Raw genomic sequence first — 21,809 nt, 5'->3', positions numbered from 1 at the left:
TCTCGGGGCAGAGAGGCTGAAGGAGATTGTTAAAAAGGATGGTTTAATGAGGGGGCAGCTCAGAGAGGCAGGGAGCCCTGAAAGCCAGGAAACTCCAGCACTTAGCCCTGGAGCAGCTCCTTGGCCACACAGGCTGCTTAGAGCCCAGGGCGGGGACCCCTCTTTTTGTTCACTCTCCACCCCCCTGAAGTGATGTCACAGGGGGGTGGGTGGGTTCGGAAGTATCTGCAATCCTGGATTTTGAATTGATGGCCTTGCCCCCCTGGGATTTCTGATTTATCTAGGCTGCTCCATCCTTGGCAGCTTTGCTGTTGACGCTCCAACCTACCCCATTAAGCTTCCCGGCACCCCAGTTTGAGATTCTTATTCCCATTATGAGCTGAGACTATGTCTGACTTATCTTTACATCTCCCTCAAGTATTTAACACATAACATGGGTTTAATTAATATCTGTTGAATGAATTAATGAATGTTTCACACTCTTTATCTTGTCCTACACACCTCATCTGCCTGAAACTAAATACAATGAATAATCTACATTCTCTGCCCTGCAAGTGTCCTTATCTTAGTGTTAAAGAATATCAGAAGGAACCCAGAGAACATTGCTATGGACTGTGAAATGCTGGACAAGAATCTCTCTCTGTCTCTGTCTCTGTCTCTCTGTCTGTCTCTGTCTGTCTATCAGAAGGAACCCAGAGAACATTGCTATGGACTGTGAAATGCTGGACAAGAATCTCTCTCTGTCTCTGTCTCTGTCTGTCTATCAGAAGGAACCCAGAGAACATTGCTATGGATTGTGAAGTCCTGGACAAGAATCTCTCTCTGTTTCTGTCTGTCTGTCTGTCTGTCTGTCTGTCTCTGTCTCTGCTTGTCTGTCTGTCAGAAGGAACACAGAGAACATTGCTATGGATTATGAAGTGCTAGACAAGAATTTCTCTCTGTCTCTGTCTCTTTATCTCTGTCTGTCTCTCTGTCTGTCTCTGTCTCTCTGTCTGTCTATCAAAAGGAACCCAGAGAACATTGCTATGGATTATGAAGTGCTAGACAAGAATTTCTCTCTGTCTCTGTCTCTCTGTCTGTCTCTGTCTCTCTGTCTATCAGAAGGAACACAGAGAACATTGCTATGGATTGTGAAGTCCTGGACAAGAATCTCTCTCTGTTTCTGTCTCTCTGTTTGTCTGTCTGTCTCTGTCTCTGCTTGTCTGTCTGTCAGAAGGAACACAGAGAACATTGCTATGGATTGTGAAGTCCTGGACAAGAATCTCTCTCTATCTCTGTCTGTCTGTCTCTGTCTTTGTCTCTTTCTGTCTCTCTCTCTGTCTCTGTCTGCCTCTCTTTCTTTGTCGCTATCTCTTTCTCCCTATACATGTATGTGTATATATTTGTATATATACAAACACACACACACACACACACACACACATATATATATTTTTTGTGTGTGTGAATAGAAGGTCTGGAATTAGGAAGTGGCTGACTGAATGAAAAGGTTTTGTCGGAGAATAGGATCTTTGTTTCTGAACTTTGGCTTAGAATATAGAAAGGATAGGCTCTTGGCCAGGGATGGAGTGTGCCTAATGAGGTACAGTAAAAATGTATGTATCTGCAGTTTTCTAGAACCAATCAAGCAAGCTTCAAGCTGAAAACTGAAGGGAAGGGAGAAAACCGTTCACATAGATTTGGCTGCCTTGATATCACAGAGAACAGAAAATATGACATAGAAAGAATATTAATAAAAGACAGGAAAAGCCAAGTATTCTAAGTATGTCCATGAAGAATACCTACGCAGCAAGAACAACACAGAGCATCTGTGCACAAATATGCAAAATGTAGGTAATAAATAGGGTAAAGTAAGGAACCAAATTCGAAACAAACTTAACTAACTTGGAAGAAAAGGAGGCACTATCTAAAGAGTCAAGATGTGAACACATGGGGAATTTTCTGTTCAATTCAGATTTTTAAAAAGGCATGAGCAGAAATTAGGCGTAAGGACAGGTAACTGGGGATGGATAAGAATGATTGAACTGATCTGGGGGAGGGGGAAGGAGGGGAAAATTGGAACAAAAGGCTTGGCAATTGTCAGTGTTGAAAAATTAGCCATGCATATATCTGGTAAATAAAAAGCTATAATAAAAAGAAAAAAAGAAAAAAAATACTATTAAAAAAAAAAAAAAAAGATTGGATTGGAAAAGCAGCCAGAGATCTAAAGGTCAGAATGACTCAAGGATGATGATAAATACAAAGGACAAGAAAAAAGGCTTTTAAAGTTATTTGGGGGATTTGAGGACTATCAAAGAAAGCATAAGTATAGTACTGAGATAATGATGATAGATAATAGAGAGGAGGGAGAACTACTCAACTTGAATTTTCTCTGCCAAATAACGACATACTTAGATTAGGAAGGAATAAATTATTAGTTAATGGGGACTTGCAACCTAAGATAAGTGAGGGGATGGCAAAGGGGATACATTTGGTGAAATGCAGTCAGCAGTCCAGATAAACTGCAATCCGGAGCACTGAAGATACAGAAAGACATGATGGCTAAGTCTATGTCAACATGGAGTACTAAAGACAGACTACAAGATAAGGACAATTGTTATTCTAATGATCAGACTCAAATGATATTTGTGAATGGGTCAACATCCACTTTCCGAGAGCTTTCTTGTGAGTTCCGTATGGATCTGTGCTTGACCCTGTCCGGGACAACAGATATATTTTTATTTGTAAAACTGGAGTGTGGAAAGTCTAACTTATGTGAAAGGGATGTCAGCAGCCATTTCTAAAAAATATATTAATGTATGTATTGCTCTACCTGCCATCTAGGGGAGTGGGTGGGTGGGAAGGAGGGGAAGAGAAGGTTTTGCAAGGGTCAATGCTGAAAAATTACCCATGCAAATATCTTGTAAGTAAAAAGCTATAATAAAAAGAATTTTAAAAATAATAAATACATAAAAAGAATAAAGCATAAGAAAAAATGCAAAAAAAAAAAGATGTTAATGTCTAATGGTCAGAATCTAATAAGATGTAACAAAAAAAAAAAAAATAACCTCTCCCAAAAAAAATCTAGTAAGATGAAATTGAATTAGGATGAATATAAAGTTCTATGTTAGGTTGAAAACCAGTTTTATACATTTAACATGTATGGGATTGCCTGTCATCTAGGGGAGGGGGTAGAGGGAAGGAGGGCAAAATTCGGAACAGAAGTGAATACAAGGGATAATGTTGTAAATAAAAAAAAAAAATTACTCATGCATATGTACTATCAAAAATTATAATTATAAAATTAATTAAAAAACAAAAGAAAACCAGTTTTATAAGTATAGTATAAGAGGGGGAAAACATCCTTAAAACATGTTGGGGTTGTTCTTGAAACTGAGCCAATGCAGCCAAAGAAACTAATATGATCTCAGACTGCGTTCTGAGTTCCAGAATGCCAGAGTTAATAATCTTGCCTTGTTCTGCCCAGATCCAACTACATCTGGGAAATTAATTTTTAGGGGGAGTTGTTGTTTGTTCTTTGTTCTTAAAGACAAATGGGGAAGTGAGACCGTAACATGCACGTGAATCGGATTTAAGTGAGGGAGGATTGTGCACACTCACCAGCTTCACTTCCTCTGAAGGTCTTTAGCAGGTCTCATTTTCACTGAAGCAATGCCCAATAAGTGATTAAGGAGCTGGAAGATGTCCTGGGGAAGGTGACTAGGACATCAGGCGTCTGGAGACTAAGAGTGAAGGAATTTAGAGTGGTTTAGACTGGAGAAGAGAATTCTGGGGGAGAGATCACACAAGTGTTCCTTAAGTATCTGAAAAGATACTTAGAGAAACTATTATGAAATAACAAACAGTGAAAAAAGAAGATCCAGAGCAATGGTGTCCACAAAACTGTAATGATATGAGGAAAAGGCCATGAGGAAGAATGTACAGATCATGATGGAGACTTAGGAAGGAAGGGTTGAAATAATATTGTCATGCGTTGAAGTGAGTTGTTTAAATATAAATAAGTAAGCAAGTTTAGATTTCTGTATTGTTTTTGAGAAAACATTGAATGTTTTTTAAAAATGTTTACTGATGCATTTTTTCTTTATAACTAACCTTTCAGCCTATCCCCTCCCTTTCGATAAAGACAATTAAGCAAAGGAAAAAAATCTGATCCAGTGACCACATCTGACAATACAACATTAGATCCTATTTACTTCTCTGCCAAGAGTGGGGAGGCAGAAAATAATTTAATTTTCTAAGAAAGAGTCAGCCACTGAAGAAAAAAAACAGCACGAGTTTCTAGGGGGAGCAAAAGTTGGCTCTGATTTGATTTGCTAATTCTAAAAAATCGTCTTGCTATTCATGGTGCAGTAGAAAGCTGGTTGGATTTGAAATCAGGAGGCCAGGAACAGAAGCCCTCCGTTCTGTGAGTTAGCTCAGCAATTCAATAAGGAAAGTGAAAAAAAGAGTAACAATATACTTTTTAAATCACCGGAGAAAACAATGTGCAGAAGAGGAACACAACAAATAGCACTATTCGGTTACTACCCTATTGAATTATAAATCAAGTCAATTATAGCAAGCAGTTTTCATAGCACTTTAATAGTTGCAAAGTACTTTACTAATATTTCATTGAGTCATAGAAGGATCTTGGGAGGTTAAGTGATATCATTATTCTCAATTTACAAATGAAGAAACAGATTTAAAGAGGCAGATATTGGTTAAGTGACAAGTCCAGGATGACACAGATAGCAAATGTTTGAGGCTAGTTGGAATACAAGTCCTGACTCCAGGTCCATCCTGCTATCTACTCCGCCACTAGTACCTGTAGAAGACAAACATTTCATCAATAAAGAAACAAGGCATAGAAGTTCAATAACTTTAATGAAATTTTTTTTTTTTTTTTTGACTCATTGAAATGTTTGTGTTGGGGGCAGCTAGGGGGCGCAGTGGATAGAGCGCCAGCTCTGGATTCAGGAGGACCTGAGTTCAAATCTCACCTCAGACACTTAACACTTCCTGGCTGTGTGACCCTGGGCAAGTCACTTAACCCCAATTGCTTCAGAAAAAAAAAAAAAGAAATGTTTGTGTTGAAAAAAGGAAAAGGACCTATTTGTATAAAATTATTTATAGCCGCTCCCTTTTAAGGTGACTGAGAACTAGAAATCAAAGCGAGGTCCATCAATAACTACATAATTAGAATATCAATGTGCTATTACTCAGGAAAACGTGGAAAGACTTTCATGAACTGATGCAGAGTGAAAGGAACAGAACCAGGAAAAGCTTCAACACAATAACAGCACAATTCGATGAAGAATTGTGAATGGCTCAGCTATTCTCAGCAATGCAATGATCCAAGACAATCCCAACGGAATAATGATGAAGCATACTATCTGCCTCCAGAGAAAGAGCTGATATTGATTAAATACATACTGAAGCGTGCTAGTTCCACTTTCTCTCTTTTTCTTTTATTTGAGGCTTCTGTACAATACTAATAATACAGAAATGTTGTACACGACTGCACCTATATAACGTATCTAATTGCTTCTTGTCTGAGGGAAGGATAGAATTTGAAACTCAAAAACAAAAAAAAAAATACCAAATGTTCAAAAATTATTTTATTTATGTAAGTGGGGAAAATAAATATGTAAAAAAATAAGAAAGAAACTGGGGTCTTAGTGAGCTTCTCTGTACAAGGCAGATGATATTCCCATTGCTCTATTGATCCAGGTAGCTTGTTGGGGGAGCATTTTACGGAACCTTAGAGCAGGGGTCCTCAGACTTTTTAAATAGGGGCCGGTTCCCTGTCCCTCAGACTGTGGGAGGCCGGACTAGAGTAAAAACAACAGCTCCCGCTCTGTCTCCGCCCCTCGGCCCATTTGCCAGAACCCGGCGGGCGCATCTGGACTGTAGTTTGAGAACCCCTGCCTCAGAAGGCTGTCTAAATAGGAACCGTTGTCCTTGGAGTCGTCCCAGGAGTTGCCTTGTGGGGAGCAGTCCCAGGTCGGGAGTTCTGTCTATAAAGGACACCAGATTTGTCACCAGAGAAGCCGAGTTTGAATGCCAGCTGGGATGTTAGGGGATACCGGACAAGTGCCCCGTCTATACAATGAGTGGTTGGGGCTAGGAGGCCTCTAAGGGGCATTTTAGTTGTAAAAGCTATGCTTGGATGATCCCAAAGACGCCCAGTAGAAAATCACGTTAGTGCGGGAAGGATGCTCGGTGGATGCAGGAAGCTGGGATTCAAATGCTGCCCTTGAATCTTGTTGAGTGAGCTTGGCCAAGCCCTTTCACCTCACTGAAGTGTTACTCTTACTTTTTAGGTGGGGGTTTAGCATGGGCCAGGATCTCGTTGGTCAGCGCGTCCAATTTCCTAGTTTAACCGGTAAGGAACTTGACTTTCCCTGCGCTCTCACATAGGTGGTAGACGGCAGACTTGAGATGGGAATCCAAGTTTCTTTATTCCAAATCCAGTGTCCTAGTCCCTCCTCCGGCTTCTCCTGGAGGTGGGGAGACTGCAAGGACCTGGAGTTCAAACCCAGCCTCAGACGCTTTTTAATCTGTGTGACTCTGGCCAAGTCACGTCACCCGCTCTGCCTTCATTTTCTCATCTGTCAAATGGAAGGAAATGGCGGAAAAGCCCAGGTGGGTCCCCAAGAGTTGTATCTGACTCAGTAACCACATCCGGGCCTTTGGACACCCCGAAGCACTCTATGCGTGCCATATACATCTTTATTGTGAAGCACTGGAAGCCACAAGTCTTAGCTCCCACCCTCTGACAATTTAAGCCCCCTCCTGGCCCTGCCCTCGGAATGAGTGCTCCTGAGCCGCGAGGCACCTCGGGAAAAGGGACGCTTCTGGCTCCCGCCTCCTCCGCTGGAACCTGACACCGGAGCCTGAACCTGATACTGAAATCCTCCCGCGGCCGCTCTCGGAGGAGTGCGGGGATTGTGATTACGGCGGGGAGGGGCAGCGGGGCAAAGCTACCGCTCCCAGGGAGGGGAATCTGCGCCGGCTCACTGCGGGCTCGGAGAATCTGGGCTCCTTGTCTAGCCTCAGTTTCTCCATCTGTAAAATGGGTGCAAAGAGAGGTTGTGCGGTCCCGGCACAGCGGAGTTTGGGGACCCTCTCCTGGCACCAGTGGCCTGGGCATCGCCCGGGGAACAATCGGAGGCCCGCAGGGCTGGGAGCGCGCCAGGTGGAGACTATCCATCCTTGGGGAAAAATCGAGCCTGCAATGTGTTATCCAAGGGCTCCTGTTCCAGAGGGCCTCTAATGGGGGAATCTGAGGGGAAGGCAGGGCCCGGGAGGAAGCTTGAACGCGGATCTCCCAGAGACCCCTTCGCTTCACAGGCGGGGCAGGAGTGGCAGCGGCGGGTGAAGAGGCCGCGCAAAGCCCCGCCCCTCGGGACTACCGGAGGCCGGATCTGTGTGCTTCCAGCTCCAATGGGGTCCTCTCGGGACCAGGCAGCTGCTCACGCCGGCTCCGGCCCTCGGGGCTGCACGGGATGGGGGGCACTAATGCCCGCGGCTCCCGCACCGCCACACGTCACGCGCGCGGTCACACCCCCCGCAGGCCCACAGCCGAGGGGCACACGTGCAGAATCTGCACACGCAGCACACACATGCCCGCAGCGCCTGCACCGCCACACGTCATGCTTGTGGTCACACCCCCCGCAGGCCCACAGCCGAGGGGCACACGTGCAGGATCGCGCACACGCAGCACACAAATGCCCGCGGCTCCCGCACCGCCACACGTCACGCGCGCGGTCACACCCCCCGCAGGCCCACATCCGAGGGGCACACGCGTGCAGGATCGCGCACACGCAGCACACACATGCCCGCGGCTCCCGCACCGCCACACGTCACGCGCGCGGTCACACCCCCCCCCCCCCGCAGGCCCACAGCCGAGGGGCACACGCCTGCAGGATCACGCACACGCAGCACACACATGCCCGCGGCTCCCGCACCGCCACACGTCACGCGCGCGGTCACACCCCCCGCAGGCCCACAGCCGAGGGGCACACGCGTGCAGGATCGCGCACACGCAGCACACAAATGCCCGCAGCGCCTGCACCGCCACACGTCATGCTTGTGGTCACACCCCCCGCAGGCCCACAGCCGAGGGGCACACGCGTGCAGGATCGCGCACACGCAGCACACACATGCCCGCAGCGCCTGCACCGCCACACGTCATGCTTGTGGTCACACCCCCCCGCAGGCCCACAGCCGAGGGGCACACGCGTGCAGGATCGTGCACACGCAGCACACACATGCCCGCGGCACCGCCACAAGTCACGCACGCGGTCACACCCTCCCCCGCAGGCCCACGCGTGCAGGCGCACGCAAACGAAAGCACAGCCACACGGACTGACAGAAGCACAAGCAAGCTTCCGGACCCGCAGGGGCTCCACAGCGCCCCCCAGCGACGGTGGCAGCAGAGCGCGCGTTCCCCGCGCCTCCTTCAGCCCCGCCCCCTTCCCTCTCTCGGCCCCTCCCTCTTTCAGTCCTCCAGTGTCTCTATGGTATCGCGCGGGCTAGCAGAGCCGCTCCGGGGTCCCCTCTAGCCCTTTCGTCTTCTCTATGGCAGCGTTGCTTCCGGTGGCGGGAGCCGGGGCTGCGCACGCGGGAAAAGATCCTGATCCCGGAGCCCCCTCCCCCGCCCCCCCGGAGCCTACCCGAGTCCCCCGCGTCCATGTCTGTGTCCCCCGGAGGAGCCCGGGGTTGAGGAGGTGAGACGATGGGTGGGGGTGGGGCGAGCGGCAGCAATCCTGCGTGGGGGTGGGGGTGAGTGCACAGAGGTGGGGGGAGGGGAGATAAGATGGGAGGGGGAAAGAGGAAACCACAAGGGGGGGGAGACAGAGTTGGGGGCGACGACGAGAGGCTCTCGGGGGTTGGGGAGGGAGATGTCAGGAGAGGGACGTGAGGGGAGGGGCCGCCCGGAGCCCGGGGGAGGGGGCCTGGAGGGTCCCTCGGTGGGCAGCCGGAGCCACGTGGGGGAGGGGAGGCCTCGAAGCGGACCGGGGTGATGGGGGGAAGGGGGCGGGGGTCTGGCCCCCGATGGATGCACTCGTTAGTGGTGGGGGCGGGAGCCCCGGCCGAGGCCCCACCGTGCGGACGAGGGGCCGGGGAGACGAGTGTGGCCCTTGTGTGCACTGGCCCGCCGCCTGCCCGGTGGCTGAGGGGCTGTAACTGGGCACTAGGGGCCCCGTGAAGAGCGCTCCCGGCTGGTGCGGGGGCCCCTGCGGGCTGTGTGTGAGAAGCCGGCCTGGAGGCGGGGTGCCCCTGCTGAGACCCTGCGGGAGCCCCCTTCCCTGCCAGGCCCAGCCCCCCAGAGTGGGGGCCATCACTGAGCAGCCCTCCCTCTCCTCGTCTTCCAGCTCCTTCTCCGGCCGGATCCCAGGAGGCCGCTGACCTCCCCTCGGACTGCTGCCCGCGCTCGGACCCCAGGGCCAGCTCAGCATGGCAGAGACGCTGGAGTTCAACGATATCTACCAGGAGGTGAAGGGCTCTATGGTAAGAGGGGCCGACAGGGCCAGGCCCTCGCTCGGAGGCTGCCCTCCCGGGCCCGGGCGGGGGTCCGCAGCTCCTTGGTGTCCCTGCGGGCGCAGAGAGGCCCTGGGCAGCTGGCGGAAGCGGAGGACTGGAGGGCGGAGAGGGCTCGCAGCTCCCTCCGGGCCCAGGTTGACCTGGTGCCTTTGTCTCCCGGGTGACCGCTGCCCCCCACTGCGCGCCCGGGCTGAGCGCCGCCCTTTTCTCCCGCAGAACGATGGCCGCCTTCGGTTGAGCCGCCAAGGTATAATCTTCAAGAACAGTAAGACGGGCAAAGTGGACAACATCCAGGCCGGGGAGCTGACCGAGGGCATCTGGCGGCGGGTGGCTCTGGGCCACGGCCTCAAGCTGCTGACCAAGAACGGCCACTTCTACAAGTACGACGGCTTCCGGGAATCGGTGAGGCCCGCTCTTCCCTGGGGAGCCCCCGACTGCCCTCCCGGTGTCTGCTGACGCCCGCTCCACCTGGGCATCCACGCCCGCAGCCGCTGGGCCGGCTCCGCCGCTCCCGCAGGCCCGCCATCATTTCCCCTTCTGTGACTGTCAGCTTTTCTCCCCTTTTGTCCTTGCTGAGTAACTCAATCCTTTGTTGTTTTTTAAAAAAAGTTCCCCAGAAACAGTTTTCCGTCCCTTCCCCCGAGGGAGGCGGGAGAAAACCACATTTTTATACCAAATACCGTAGTCAGACAAAACATTCCTGCGCTCTCCGGGTCCGTCAGGCCGCGGCTGGCGGGGGTCCGAATCCGCCCTAGGTATCACACGGATGAGAGTGGACTTTTAAAGCTGTTTGTTGCCATAGTCCCCCGACTTCCGTTACGTCCCAGCCGAAATCCCAGCGTTTAAACCCTTCAGAGCCCCTTTAATCCTAGGGCCTTTCTTCCTATTTCCTATTTGTCCCATACAGAGCTTGTTGTGTGTTATGAATTTATTGGATATTAGATTTGTTGTCGATGCAGCTAGGGGGCGCAGCCCTGGAGTCGGGAGGACCCGAGTTCAAATCTGGTCTCAGACACTCAACACTTCCCGGCTGGGACCCTGGGCGAGTCCCTTAACCCCAGCCTCAGGGGAGGGAAAATTGTGGTCCCTGGTGGGTCTGTTTCGTATCCCATGTCTTCCCAGGTCTTCCTTGGATCTCTGCAGGCCGGGCTAGTAGTAGTTCCACTAGGTCTAGGGGAGTTCAGTTGATTTGGGTATGATTTCCAATTTTCTGTCAACTTTGCTGATTTGACAAGTGTAAAGTAGAACCTTAGAGTTACTTTAAGGCTCTTTTCTCTAATTGTTAGTGATTTGGATTCGTTTTTGCCTTCCGTTTTAGCTGGATTTCTTTCCTTGAAAATTGCCTATTTCTCCTCTTTGACCCTTTATCATCCCGGGGATAGCACTTTCATCTCCCGGGCCCCTCCCCCCGACATGCACTCTTCCATCCAGCGGCGCCCTCTTCCTTGCTGTTCTCCACACGCTGTCTCTTGGGCTCTGGGCATTTCCCCTCACTGCCTCCATGCCAGGGGTGTCTCCTTCCTCACTTCCCCTGACGTTCTTTAATGTCCCAACTAAAATCCCCGCTTTTGAACCTTTCAAAACACTTGAATTCTAATGCCTCCTGCTAATTGTTTCCCATTGTCCCATATACAACTTATTTATGTGTTTTGGATTTGTTGTCTCTCTCCTTAGACTGAACTTTTTGAGGACAGAGATTTTCTGTTGCCATCTTTAACTCCCCAGGGCTTCGCACTGTGCCTGGCACATAGCAGGCCCTTCATAAATGTTTATTAATGGATTATAAATTTGAATCAGTCACTACATACTTTGGAGTTGAGGCCCTTAGCGTTGCAGTTTGTTGTGAAGATTTTGTTTGTTATTGGTTTCCTGTTTTACTTGAGCTCCATTAGTTTGGGGCAAAAACTTTAATTTTGTATAATTAAAATGAATCATCCCTTGTAATTATAACCTAGCATTTATATGGTGCTTTAAGGTTTGCAAAACTTTACAAATGTAAATCCTCAAAACGACAGTCAAGAAGCAGGCGCTATTGTCTTCATATTACAGATGTGGAAAATGAGGTGGTCAGAGATTGAGTATTAAGTCTTCCTTATTCCAGGACCATCCCTCTATTTACTGTGCTACCTTGCTGCCCTTTTTTATCCCTTGTTTCTTCATAACCTCTTCCCCTACCCTTAGAACTGAATTGCTCCTGAATCAGTAGTTTTTAAAAATAGTTTTTTCCTTATTCCTCCACTTTATTTATGAGGTCTTCTTTAATGGCTAAGTTTGTATCCATTTGTAGTGCATCATGTATATGACAGGCGAAGCTGGTTTACTCCTTGTTTCCACTAAACTGCTTTTTAGTTTTCTGAACAGTTTTTGTCACAATGGGAGTTCTTAGTCCAGCAGGTCTTTGGGATTATCAAGCAATAATACTTATTTACTTCTGTGTGCTGCGAATCTAATCTGCTCCACTGATTTACCTCTTAACCAGAAATCAGTTTGTTTGGTGACTACTGCTCTGTAGTGTAGTTTGCTATTTAATTGCTATTCCCTTTCCTTTCCCACTTTTTTTTCATTATTTACCTTGAGGTTCTTGACCTTTTATTCTTTTTTTTTCTTTATTAAGTATAGTTTTTATTTACCAGATATATGCATGGGTAATTTTACAGCATTGACAATTGCCAAACCTTTTGTTCCAATGTTTCCCCTCCTTCCCCCCCCCCCCCCCCCCATGGCAGGTTGACCAATACATGTTCAATATGTTAGAGTATAAGATAAACAAAATATTTGTATACATGTCGAAAGAGTTGTTTTACTGTACAAAAAGAATCAGTCTTTGAAGTAGTGTACAATTAGCTGTGAAGGAAATCAGAAATGCAGGCAGACAAAAATAGAGGGATTGAGAATTTCTATGTAGTGGTTCATAGTCATCTCCCAGAGTCTCTTTCGCTGGGTGTAGCTGGTTCAGTTCATTACTGCTCTATTGGAACTGATTTGGTTCATCACATTGTTGAAGAGGGCCACGTCCCTCAGAATTGATCATCATATAGTATTGTTGTTGAAGTATATAATGATCTCTTGTTGACCTTTTATTCTTAAAGAATAATTTTTTTTCCTAGTTCTGTAAAGTGATACTTTGGTTATTTGATTGGCATGGTACAGAATAAATTACTTTAGGCAGCAGTCATTTTAATTATATTGGTTCTCCATACCTGACTCTATCTTTTCATACTATTCTCCAGGGACAAGTTCTTATCGAGTTCATAGTTTTCCCACTATAATTTGCCTTAGAGGTGTGAGGATAAATTGGCTTGATTACCTTCAGAGCATATCAGGGATGGCCTAAGCCAGGCTCATTGAATCTTTTCTCTCCTTATAGGAGTTTGAGAAACTGGCAGATTTCTTCAAATCCCACTATCGTTTGGAGTTGGTAGAGAAGGACCTGTGTGTGAAGGGCTGGAATTGGGGAACAGTAAAATTCGGTGGTGAGTCCAGAAATTTGGAATTATGGGGGAATGGTTAGGAATTCTGTGTCAAATAGGTTTCAGATTTTCTGTTTGTGGTTTAACTCTTGCTTCTTCTTCCACTTTCAGTCAGAGAACTGGGCATTTTGGAAATAGGAGAAAATCAGAGCTCTCAACAGAGCTTATAGTAGAGTTGTTGCTCCCTAGGTCAGCTCCTGTCTTTTGATATCGGCGAGCAGCCGGTCTTCGAGATCCCTCTCAGTAACGTGTCCCAGTGCACCACCGGCAAGAATGAGGTGACCCTCGAGTTTCACCAGAATGATGATGCGGAGGTCTCCCTGATGGAGGTGCGCTTCTACGTGCCACCTACTCAGGAGGACGGTGTAGACCCTGTCGAGGTGAGAGTTGGAGCTGCTGGGCGTGGGGCCGGTTGGGACTGTCCGGGAGCAGGCCTGGTGGATGAGGAGAAGGGGCCTGGCCGCTGATTTCAGGTGTGCCCTTTCCCAGGCCTTTGCCCAGAATGTGCTGTCCAAGGCAGATGTGATCCAGGCCACTGGAGATGCCATCTGCATCTTCCGCGAGCTGCAGTGCTTGACACCCAGAGGCCGTTACGACATCCGCATCTACCCGACCTTCCTGCACCTCCATGGCAAGACCTTCGATTACAAAATCCCCTATACCACCGTGTTGCGACTTTTCCTACTACCTCACAAGGACCAGCGCCAAATGTTCTTTGTGGTGAGTTCTGGGATGCGAATGAGAGCATTCTTCTCGGTCTGGGGCTGAAGTTGGAGTCGGCCGGGTCTGTGCCCGCCTTCGGTCCTGGCCCGCCAGAATCGGTCAGCCAGTGCGTGTGGAGTCCTTACTTTGGCCTTCTCCTGTCTCTCTTATCTCTCTCAGATCAGTCTAGACCCGCCCATCAAGCAGGGCCAGACCCGATATCACTTCCTGATCCTTCTCTTCTCCAAGGATGAAGACATCTCCCTGACCCTCAACATGAACGAGTAAGCTAAGGAGCCACGTCAGGATCGCTTGAGGACAGAAGGTCACGAGGAGACGTCTGATTAGTTGTGTTCTTTGCTTGTAGGGATGAGGTAGAGAAGCGTTTTGAGGGTCGTCTTACCAAGAACATGTCTGGGTCCCTCTATGAGATGGTCAGCCGCGTCATGAAGGCCTTAGTGAACCGCAAGATCACAGTGCCTGGCAACTTCCAGGGGTGAGATACAGAGATGGCGGGAGGGAGGACTGGCCCCGAGCACTGCCTTTCTTATCTATAACATAGGAATCATGATACTGTGGCCTCCTAGGGCGATTGTAACAGAAAAATGTTGTAAACAAGCACTGTACAGTGGGATTCCTGATGAATCGCCACTAATGTTGGCCCGATACTGTGTATGTGGTCCCCTTCCTCCTCTGTGGTCTCGTGGACAGTTCCAGTGAATTAGTTACCCACTGTTACTGTGACCACCCCCTGGTGTGTGCCTTGTACCCAGTCTGAGGGATATAAAGAAAGGCAAGAATGATGGGTATCCTTGTCCTCCAAGAGCCTGCATTCTAATAAGGGAGTAAAATTAAAAGAATTTAGGGATATTATAATTAAGTGAGCTCCAGGCTCCAAGGAGTGATATTCTTCCTTACCAGCACAGATACTTGCCCTTTTCTGAGTCTGTGAATTGTCTCACTGACTGGACCCTTCTTTTCCCCGTGCCAGGCACTCGGGGGCCCAGTGCATCACCTGTTCCTACAAGGCCAGCTCAGGACTTCTGTACCCACTGGAGCGGGGCTTCATCTATGTGCATAAGCCGCCTGTGCACATCCGGTTTGATGAGATCTCCTTCGTTAATTTTGCCCGTGGCACCACTACGACTCGCTCCTTTGACTTTGAAATTGAGACAAAGCAGGGTACACAGTACACCTTCAGCAGCATCGAGAGGTGAGCACCCCCTTCGCTTCTTTTCATTTATACCCTGATGGCTACCCATCGCTCGGCCCCATCCTTTTCCTGGTTTTAAAGTTTAACGCTTTAATGAGTCTGTGTCCTCATTGGTATGAAATGCTGCCCATCCACACCTTTTCGTACTCAGATTCGTGTCTATTCTTCTTCCATCATCAGCCCGATGTCTTTCTTTTTAAACTTTTTCCTGATTATTTATACAACACTCAGGCTTCCCATCCCTTCTTGTTCTCCAAGGGTCCCTTATTTCTAGTTGTAGATTTTCTTAATGATGTCCCTCAGTCTGACTTTCTGCATCTGTGGTGTTACCGGGGCATGCTGCAGGCTACTTATGCCCATAATTTGTCTCCTGCTCTTTGAGTAATCCATCTTTGAGATGTTAGTGTTCCCTGACTGGAATCTAGAGAATCTTGGTGATTAGAAAATGGACTTTTGGGAGGGGAGGAGTTTGGGACTGGGTGTGTCCTCTGGGTCTACGTGACAAGAGCTCTTACTGTCCTTTTGAGCTCATGAGTTTCATGACCCCAGGCCTGCCTCCCTTGGAGCTCCTGCTGGTCTTAGGACACCTGTAACTTCTCTCCTGGCAGGGAGGAGTATGGGAAGCTGTTTGACTTTGTGAACGCCAAGAAACTCAACATTAAAAACCGAGGATTGAAAGAGGTACTGGTGTGGCTGGGCAGGCTGGGGGCCGCTGACATCCCGACATCTTCCGTGCCGGGGAGGGCTGATGGTCCGTCTCCAACCTTTTCACTCTTTCTTCTCTCCTTACCCTTATAGAAAAAAGAGGTGCGGGCGACCCTCTCCCCCTTCCTCCTGGCGCAGGTTTCCTCAGCATGGCTGCGGTTTAGCCTGCTTCCCCAAGCATGAGCCCCCACGGGGCGGGGAGAGGCTCATTCTTTCCTAACTCGGACGAGGGGCCCTCGGCCCCGCATGTCAGCTGCGTGTGGAGGTTGGGGTGCCAGGCTCTCCGGGATGCCGCTCCTCCGCTCTTACTCACAAGCATGCTGGGCAGCCTTTGGAGTGTGCCAGTGTGTGCAGGGCTCGGGGAGCTGAGGACCGGGTCCTCATCCTTCCCTTCTCTCTTTCCAGGGTATTAACCCGAGCTACGATGAGTACGCGGACTCGGACGAGGATCAGCACGACGCCTACCTCGAGCGGATGAAGGAGGAGGGCAAGATCCGCGAGGAGAACGCCAATGACAGCAGTGACGACTCGGGAGATGAAACTGGTGGGTGAAACCGGGAGTGTGAGCCAGGCCGCTCGCCGTGCGGGGCCCCGGCGCTGGGGATGGGCCCGTGGGCGCTAACCGCCCCCTTCCCGTCTTGCAGATGAGTCATTCAACCCCGGGGACGAGGAGGATGACGTTGCCGAGGAGTGAGTTTGGGCACTGCCGGATGTGGGTGAGACGGTGGCCGGCACCTCTGGGCTCGGCTGATCTCTACAGGCTTTTTGTCCTAGGCGCTAGCAAGTGACCGTTAGCATAAAGGGCCCTCACCCATTTGGGGTTTGGAGGTGAAGTAATCGCCCTGAACAAGGACCAGTCATAACGTTGTGCGAGGACTGGATTTGGGGGAACTGGGTCCAAATCCTGGCTTTTCTGCACAGTACCTCTGTGTTTGGTAAATCGTGACCCCCTGTGATCCTCAGCTTCCGAAGCTTTAAACCGAGGCAGCTGCAGCAGGGACTAGTGGGTCTCCATCGTCGCTTGTGCACTAAAACCTAGGGCTGTCCTCAGGCTGCGTGCTGAGATTGGATGTTAGGTTAGGATAGAACTGAAGAGAATGGGTTGCCCCTTCCTCCCCATATCAGTTCATCTGGAAAAGAACCATAGGATTTAAAGCTAGGAGGGACTTGGCCTAGCCTAAGGAGCAGGTCGTTAGCTCAGCCTAGGTCCCATGGACAGGAAGGAGCAGCTCCTGCAGACACAGACGGGAAGCTCGCAGGGTTGGGACTGAGGAGCTCACGTTTGGAGGCTTTGGGGCCCGTTGCCTTTTCTGGTACCCAGGTGTCCTGGCAGGGTCAGGGGTGGGGGTGAGGAGTCTCCTGGCCTCGCTCCCTCCTCCCCCGCTCCTTTCTGAGTTCTTTGTTCTCGCCAGGTTTGACAGCAATGCTTCTGCCAGCTCCTCCAGTAATGAGGGCGACAGCGACAGGGATGAAAAAAAGAAGAAGCTGGCCAAGAAAGCGAAGGTCGTGAAGGAACGAAAGTCCCGGAAGAAGCCCGTGGAGGTGAGGACTGCCCTCCTCTGCCTGATGGGTGCTGGGCTGGCCGTGGCAGCCACGGGGCAGTCAGGAAGGAGGGCGGGGGTGGGTTGGTTGGGGGCTTTGCCTCTTCTCCATCAGGATCAGCGTGGGGGAGAAGGCAGGGAAGGGGGCTTTGAGGAATCCAGAGGAGCCAAACTTCTGGGGCTTGTGGGTTTATCCAGAAGCTGAGGGCGATGGTAACCCTTGGAACTGTGGGTAACTGACCCCACTTGGGCTTTCCCCTCCTCTAGGGTAAGAAGGGCAAGGATCCCAATGCCCCCAAGAGGCCTATGTCTGCCTACATGCTGTGGCTTAATGCTAGCCGGGAGAAGATCAAGTCAGACCACCCTGGGATCAGCATCACCGATCTCTCCAAGAAAGCTGGGGAGATCTGGAAGGGGATGAGCAAGGAGAAGAAGGAGGTAAGGAGCGGGGTCCTCCGGCTGGTGGGAGGCTTCACCTCCTGGCTGGGTTTGGGGGGGGCGGCCAAGGACATCACCGAGGAGAGGGAGCGCTCATCCGTCCGTCTCTTCTGTCTTTCCTGGTGGGCTGCTAGGAGTGGGACCGAAAGGCTGAGGAGGCCAAGAGGGAATATGAGAAAGCCATGAAGGAGTACAGCGAAGGGGGCCGAGCCGAGTCTTCTTACAGGAAGTAAGTGTTGACTCTGGGCACTTGAGGGTGAACACAATGCTGAGGCTGCCGGGGCCTGCCAGGAAATGGGAGGAGGGTGGAGAGGCTGTATTTACATAACGTGAAAGAGCAAATCAGGTTTGGACCTGAGGACCGGAGTGGAGCCACGAGTGCAGGTTCCAGAGAGCTAGTTTGGCTCCAGGAAAGGAAAAATGTCTAAGCAGTTTTGTCTCTGGAGGGGAATCCCCTGGGGGGCAGTAGCTTTCTTCCACATGGAAAGGTTGCAGAGGTTGGATGACATTAATGACTTCCCTTGCTATAGGGAGCCACATTTCAACAAATGCAAACGCAGCCCACAGGCTTCTCCTATGTGTAGTGCGCCTCAAGGCGCCGGGGGGACCAAGATTGAAAAGGGGACGGGGGCCTTGCTCGCAAGCACTTAGATTCTGCTGGGAGAGAGTGGCCGAAAACAGGCCAGGCAAGAAGGAGAAGAAATGAGGGGGTTTGGGCAGAGGATGGAGTCAGTCCTCAGGGAAATCGCAGGGCCCCTTCTTCCATCGCACTCCCCTGAAGAAGCCTGCTTGGGAGGCAGGTGAATTGGGGAGAAAGATTCTGTGGAACGCTTGGCTATTCTGGGTGACTGGGTTCTGGGGGGGGGAGGGGAGGTGGCTTGGAGGGTTCAAGTCCTAAGCTCTGCTGTCTGCAGGGATAAGTCAAAGAAGAAGAAGAAAGGAAAGGTGAAGGTGGAGAAAAAGTCCACCCCTTCCAAGGGCTCATCCAAGTCTTCGTCCAAACAACTGAGCGAGAGCTTCAAGAGCAGAGAATTTGTGTCGAGCGATGAGAGTTCTTCAGGCGAGAACAAGAGCAAAAAGAAGAGGAGGAGGAGTGAGGTAGGACAGACAAGGGGTCCCTAGGGTCTGGGGGGCTGGTGCAGAGTGGAGGGGGGGAGCTTTCGGCCCTCTCGAAGTCTTTGGTAAGCTTTGATCTAAGTAGGAGGACACACAAAGAGAGGCACAAAACTGCCACTGTCCTGAAAGCTGGCGTTCAGGAGGGAAAGAAATGAGTAACTAGGTACAAACAGGGTGTTTGTAGAACACCTGGAAGGTGATTGGAGCAGCTTTGAAAAAAAAGAGGTCCCCTGCAGAGGGTGGGGTGGAGCTAAAAAGAGGGGGAGGACAGAGGTGCAGGGATCAGTATTCCAGGCCTAGGGGCCAGCTCTACCCAGGGCAGCCAGAGCAGCGTCTCTTTGTGGAGCTGCAGGTCGGCCTTCTGGAACTTAGACTGTGCGGGGAGAGAAAAGTCAGGAGGATGTGTATGAAAGGGCATGTCAAGAAGGGCTTTAATGCCAGAGTTCGTATTTGATCCTGGAGCCCCCTGAGCCGGGAACACGGTCAGCAAAGTCCCCTTGGCAGCTGTGTGGAGGATGGGCTGGAGTGGGGAGAGACCCCAAGATGCTGAGGGTGGTGGTGTCCGAGACTGTAGCGGGCAGGTTCAGAAGCTTTGACTGAGCAGCATGGGGAAGGTGATGGGTTCTGTTTTATGACTTTGAGCTTCTGGCAGCCTGTGTGAGAGGCCCAGCAGGCCCTCGGTGGTGGGAGTCCCTCAGGAAAGAGACCTGGAGAAAGCCATTAAATATGTGTTGTATGCCAACCACCTGCCAGGCACTGTGCTAAGAAAGCAGATATCCCCCCAAACCGTTTCCTTGCCCGTAGGAGCTTGTGCTTTCAGCCATTGAAATGTAGGGAGGAAGGGCATGGTGGCAAGGTCTGAGAAGTTATAATAGTGCAGCCAGGTGCAGAAATGACATTCTGAATGGAACGCTCTCCTGAGGTGGACATTTGGAAGTTCATGACCCTGTCTTCCAGTGTGGAGCACAGTGAGGATGGAAGTGTCCCCAAGTGGGGGCGGTTTGCAGGATAATAAGGTGAACCAGGAAGTACAACGCTTGTAGATTCCAGGACTTGACCTCCATGTGTGGCTTAAGCGGAGGAGAGGAGGTCATGGAACTGAGTGGATTGAGGATTTCGGTATTTGAAGAAACATTAATGTGGACGGGAGGCAGTGGGATTGGGAATCGCGGTGAGAGTGCTTCCCCCAGAGGGCCGCAGTGCCGTGCGGCATCCAGACCTTTGGGCACCTGGGTCTGTAAAAGCTGCCTCCAAAGTGTCCCCTTTGTGCCCCCCCCCCCAGGATTCTGAAGAGGAGGAGGAACTGGCCAGCACACCTCCCAGCTCGGAGGAGTCAGGATCCGGCTCGGATGAGGAGTAGAGAAGCCCCCCGTCTTCTCCGCTGTCCCTGTCACTCTCCCAACTCCCCGTCTACAATTTCCATCCAAGCCCTGTTACCAGCAGCCCCTAAACTGAGAAATAATCCCTGGACTCAGCTCGCAGTACAGCCCTCCTTGATTTATGGACTTGAGTGACTGGGCAGGGAGGGCTTCTTGTTCTCCATGCTGCTTCACAGGGATGACACAGTTGAATCTGGGAAGAAGGTAAAGGTCAGAGCATAGGTTATGTGGGACCGAAGCACTTCCCCCGTGCTCTCCTCTCCACGGTACTGCCAGCTGATCCCCTCTCTGTCCCTTGGCAACTCATGGGAAGCTGCAGCAGGGGCCAAACGCAGGGTCAGCCTTGTAGCCCCTTGCTGGGGCCTATTTCTATTTTTATTTTGTATTTCTGGTCAGTGGAAGTCACAACAGATTTAATAAAGTAAAGTGACTTTAGCAGCCGTGTTCCAGTGCCTCTCCCCGGCCCTGCCGGGCAGCTCCCTCGGGCCCTGGCCCGCGTGCCATGGCCGGGAATCCGGGCTTCAGGTCCGCTCCTTCCCGTCCCCCCGGCCCAGGAGGAGCCACCTGAGGTTTGGGAAGTGCCCATGATTGGATTAAAGACTCTTCCTGCTCCATTATCTGGGCTGGGTTTGAGCTTCTGGCTCCGAACATAATCACCTGGGCGCCACGCTGGTCTCCAGGCTTGGGCTAACTTGATCAGGATCGAGCGGCTCCTGTAAACCTGGGCCGAAGAAACCCGAGCCCGAACCTGGGCACGGGGGTGCAGAAGCGGGGCTGGGGGCAGCCGGGGGCTCGGGTGCTGTGGAGCCTGTGCCCTGAATCAGAGCCGGCCTCCTGGGCTGTTCTTGGCACCAGGCCCCCTCTGGAGTGCGGCCTTCAGCGGGGGCCCCCGAGGGAGTTTAAGTACCGGAGCCACTGCTCGCTCACACGCAGACACATCCTGCACCCCTCTAACGTCCACAAAACCGAACGTGCCCCGGTCCGAACATTTATTGGGAAGGGAGGCGGTGGGGGAGGGCAGGAGGGTGCGCCCGGAAAGGACCCGATCTGGGGGCGGAGGCCCCCCTGTGCCTGGGAATCACTTATACTCATTAGTAGTAGGCTGGGGGCGGGGAAGGTGTGGAGGACAGCCGGGAGGACTCCCTGGGCTCCCGGACCAGGCTGGGGAGGGCAGAATAAGCTCCTCCGGCCCCTGCGATGCCTCGAGGGCGCATCCAGGCTCGGCTGGGACTCAGGCACGTGGGACGTGGGCACGTGGGAGAGGACGTCCCTGCCCTGCCGCGGGCTGGGACTTCAGCCCGCCTGCGTCTCCCTGAGCCCTCGGAAGGAAGCTTGCTCCTGCGTAAAATGGGAACGAGCCCCTCTCTACCGCAGGGCTGTTTGTGAGCATTGTCCCCTAGACAAGCCCGGGAGGAGGGCTGGGGGCGGGGCTGCACGCGGGGCTCTTCTCACTACCGGAAGCCGTTCCGAAAGGCCCGTCGCTCCTCCACGATGCGGCTCCCAAGGCGACTCTCCGAGGCTCGGCTCGGGGACGCTCTAGCCCGCCGCCTCGCTGTCCCCGCCCCTTCTTAAGCCTTTTCTGCCGCCGCGTTGCGCCAGTGGCGGGGTGGAGGCCGGCGTTTACATATTCATGAAGAATGGCGATGGAGGCGGGGCCCGCGCGCCCTCCTTCCCGCAAGGTCGGGCGGCTGCGCTCCGCCCGGGGGCGTTTCGGGCG

At 51.3% G+C, this 21,809-nt stretch overlaps 1 protein-coding gene across 1 annotated transcript; it reads left to right on the top strand.

The window, feature by feature from the left end:
* Positions 1 to 8,553: 8,553 nt before the first annotated feature.
* Positions 8,554 to 20,527, top strand: SSRP1 (structure specific recognition protein 1). Its single transcript, XM_074273132.1, has 17 exons — positions 8,554 to 8,711; positions 9,360 to 9,495; positions 9,745 to 9,930; positions 12,896 to 13,001; positions 13,188 to 13,378; positions 13,488 to 13,718; positions 13,881 to 13,984; positions 14,068 to 14,196; positions 14,692 to 14,913; positions 15,522 to 15,594; positions 16,024 to 16,162; positions 16,263 to 16,308; positions 17,031 to 17,160; positions 17,427 to 17,597; positions 17,732 to 17,826; positions 18,512 to 18,695; positions 19,996 to 20,527. The coding sequence occupies exons 2-17, from the start codon at positions 9,442 to 9,444 to the stop codon at positions 20,071 to 20,073; spliced, it is 2,139 nt and encodes a 712-aa protein (XP_074129233.1). The 5' UTR covers positions 8,554 to 8,711; positions 9,360 to 9,441; the 3' UTR covers positions 20,074 to 20,527.
* The last annotated feature ends 1,282 nt before the right edge of the window (positions 20,528 to 21,809 follow it).

This window comes from Sminthopsis crassicaudata, chromosome 6, assembly GCF_048593235.1.
Source record: "Sminthopsis crassicaudata isolate SCR6 chromosome 6, ASM4859323v1, whole genome shotgun sequence".
NCBI lineage: Eukaryota > Metazoa > Chordata > Mammalia > Dasyuromorphia > Dasyuridae > Sminthopsis > Sminthopsis crassicaudata.
The sequence above is the reverse complement of the archived record's forward strand: the minus strand, read 5'-3'. Positions and strand labels throughout refer to the sequence as shown.

Coding starts and splice junctions, on each gene's coding strand:
- SSRP1 (XM_074273132.1), top strand. CDS start 9,442: ATGGCAGAGACGCTGGAGTTCAACGATATCTACCAGGAGGTGAAGGGC. Junction 15,595..16,023: donor AAAACCGAGGATTGAAAGAG/GTACTGGTGTGG, acceptor CTCTCTTTCCAG/GGTATTAACCCGAGCTACGA. Junction 17,598..17,731: donor TGAGCAAGGAGAAGAAGGAG/GTAAGGAGCGGG, acceptor GTGGGCTGCTAG/GAGTGGGACCGAAAGGCTGA.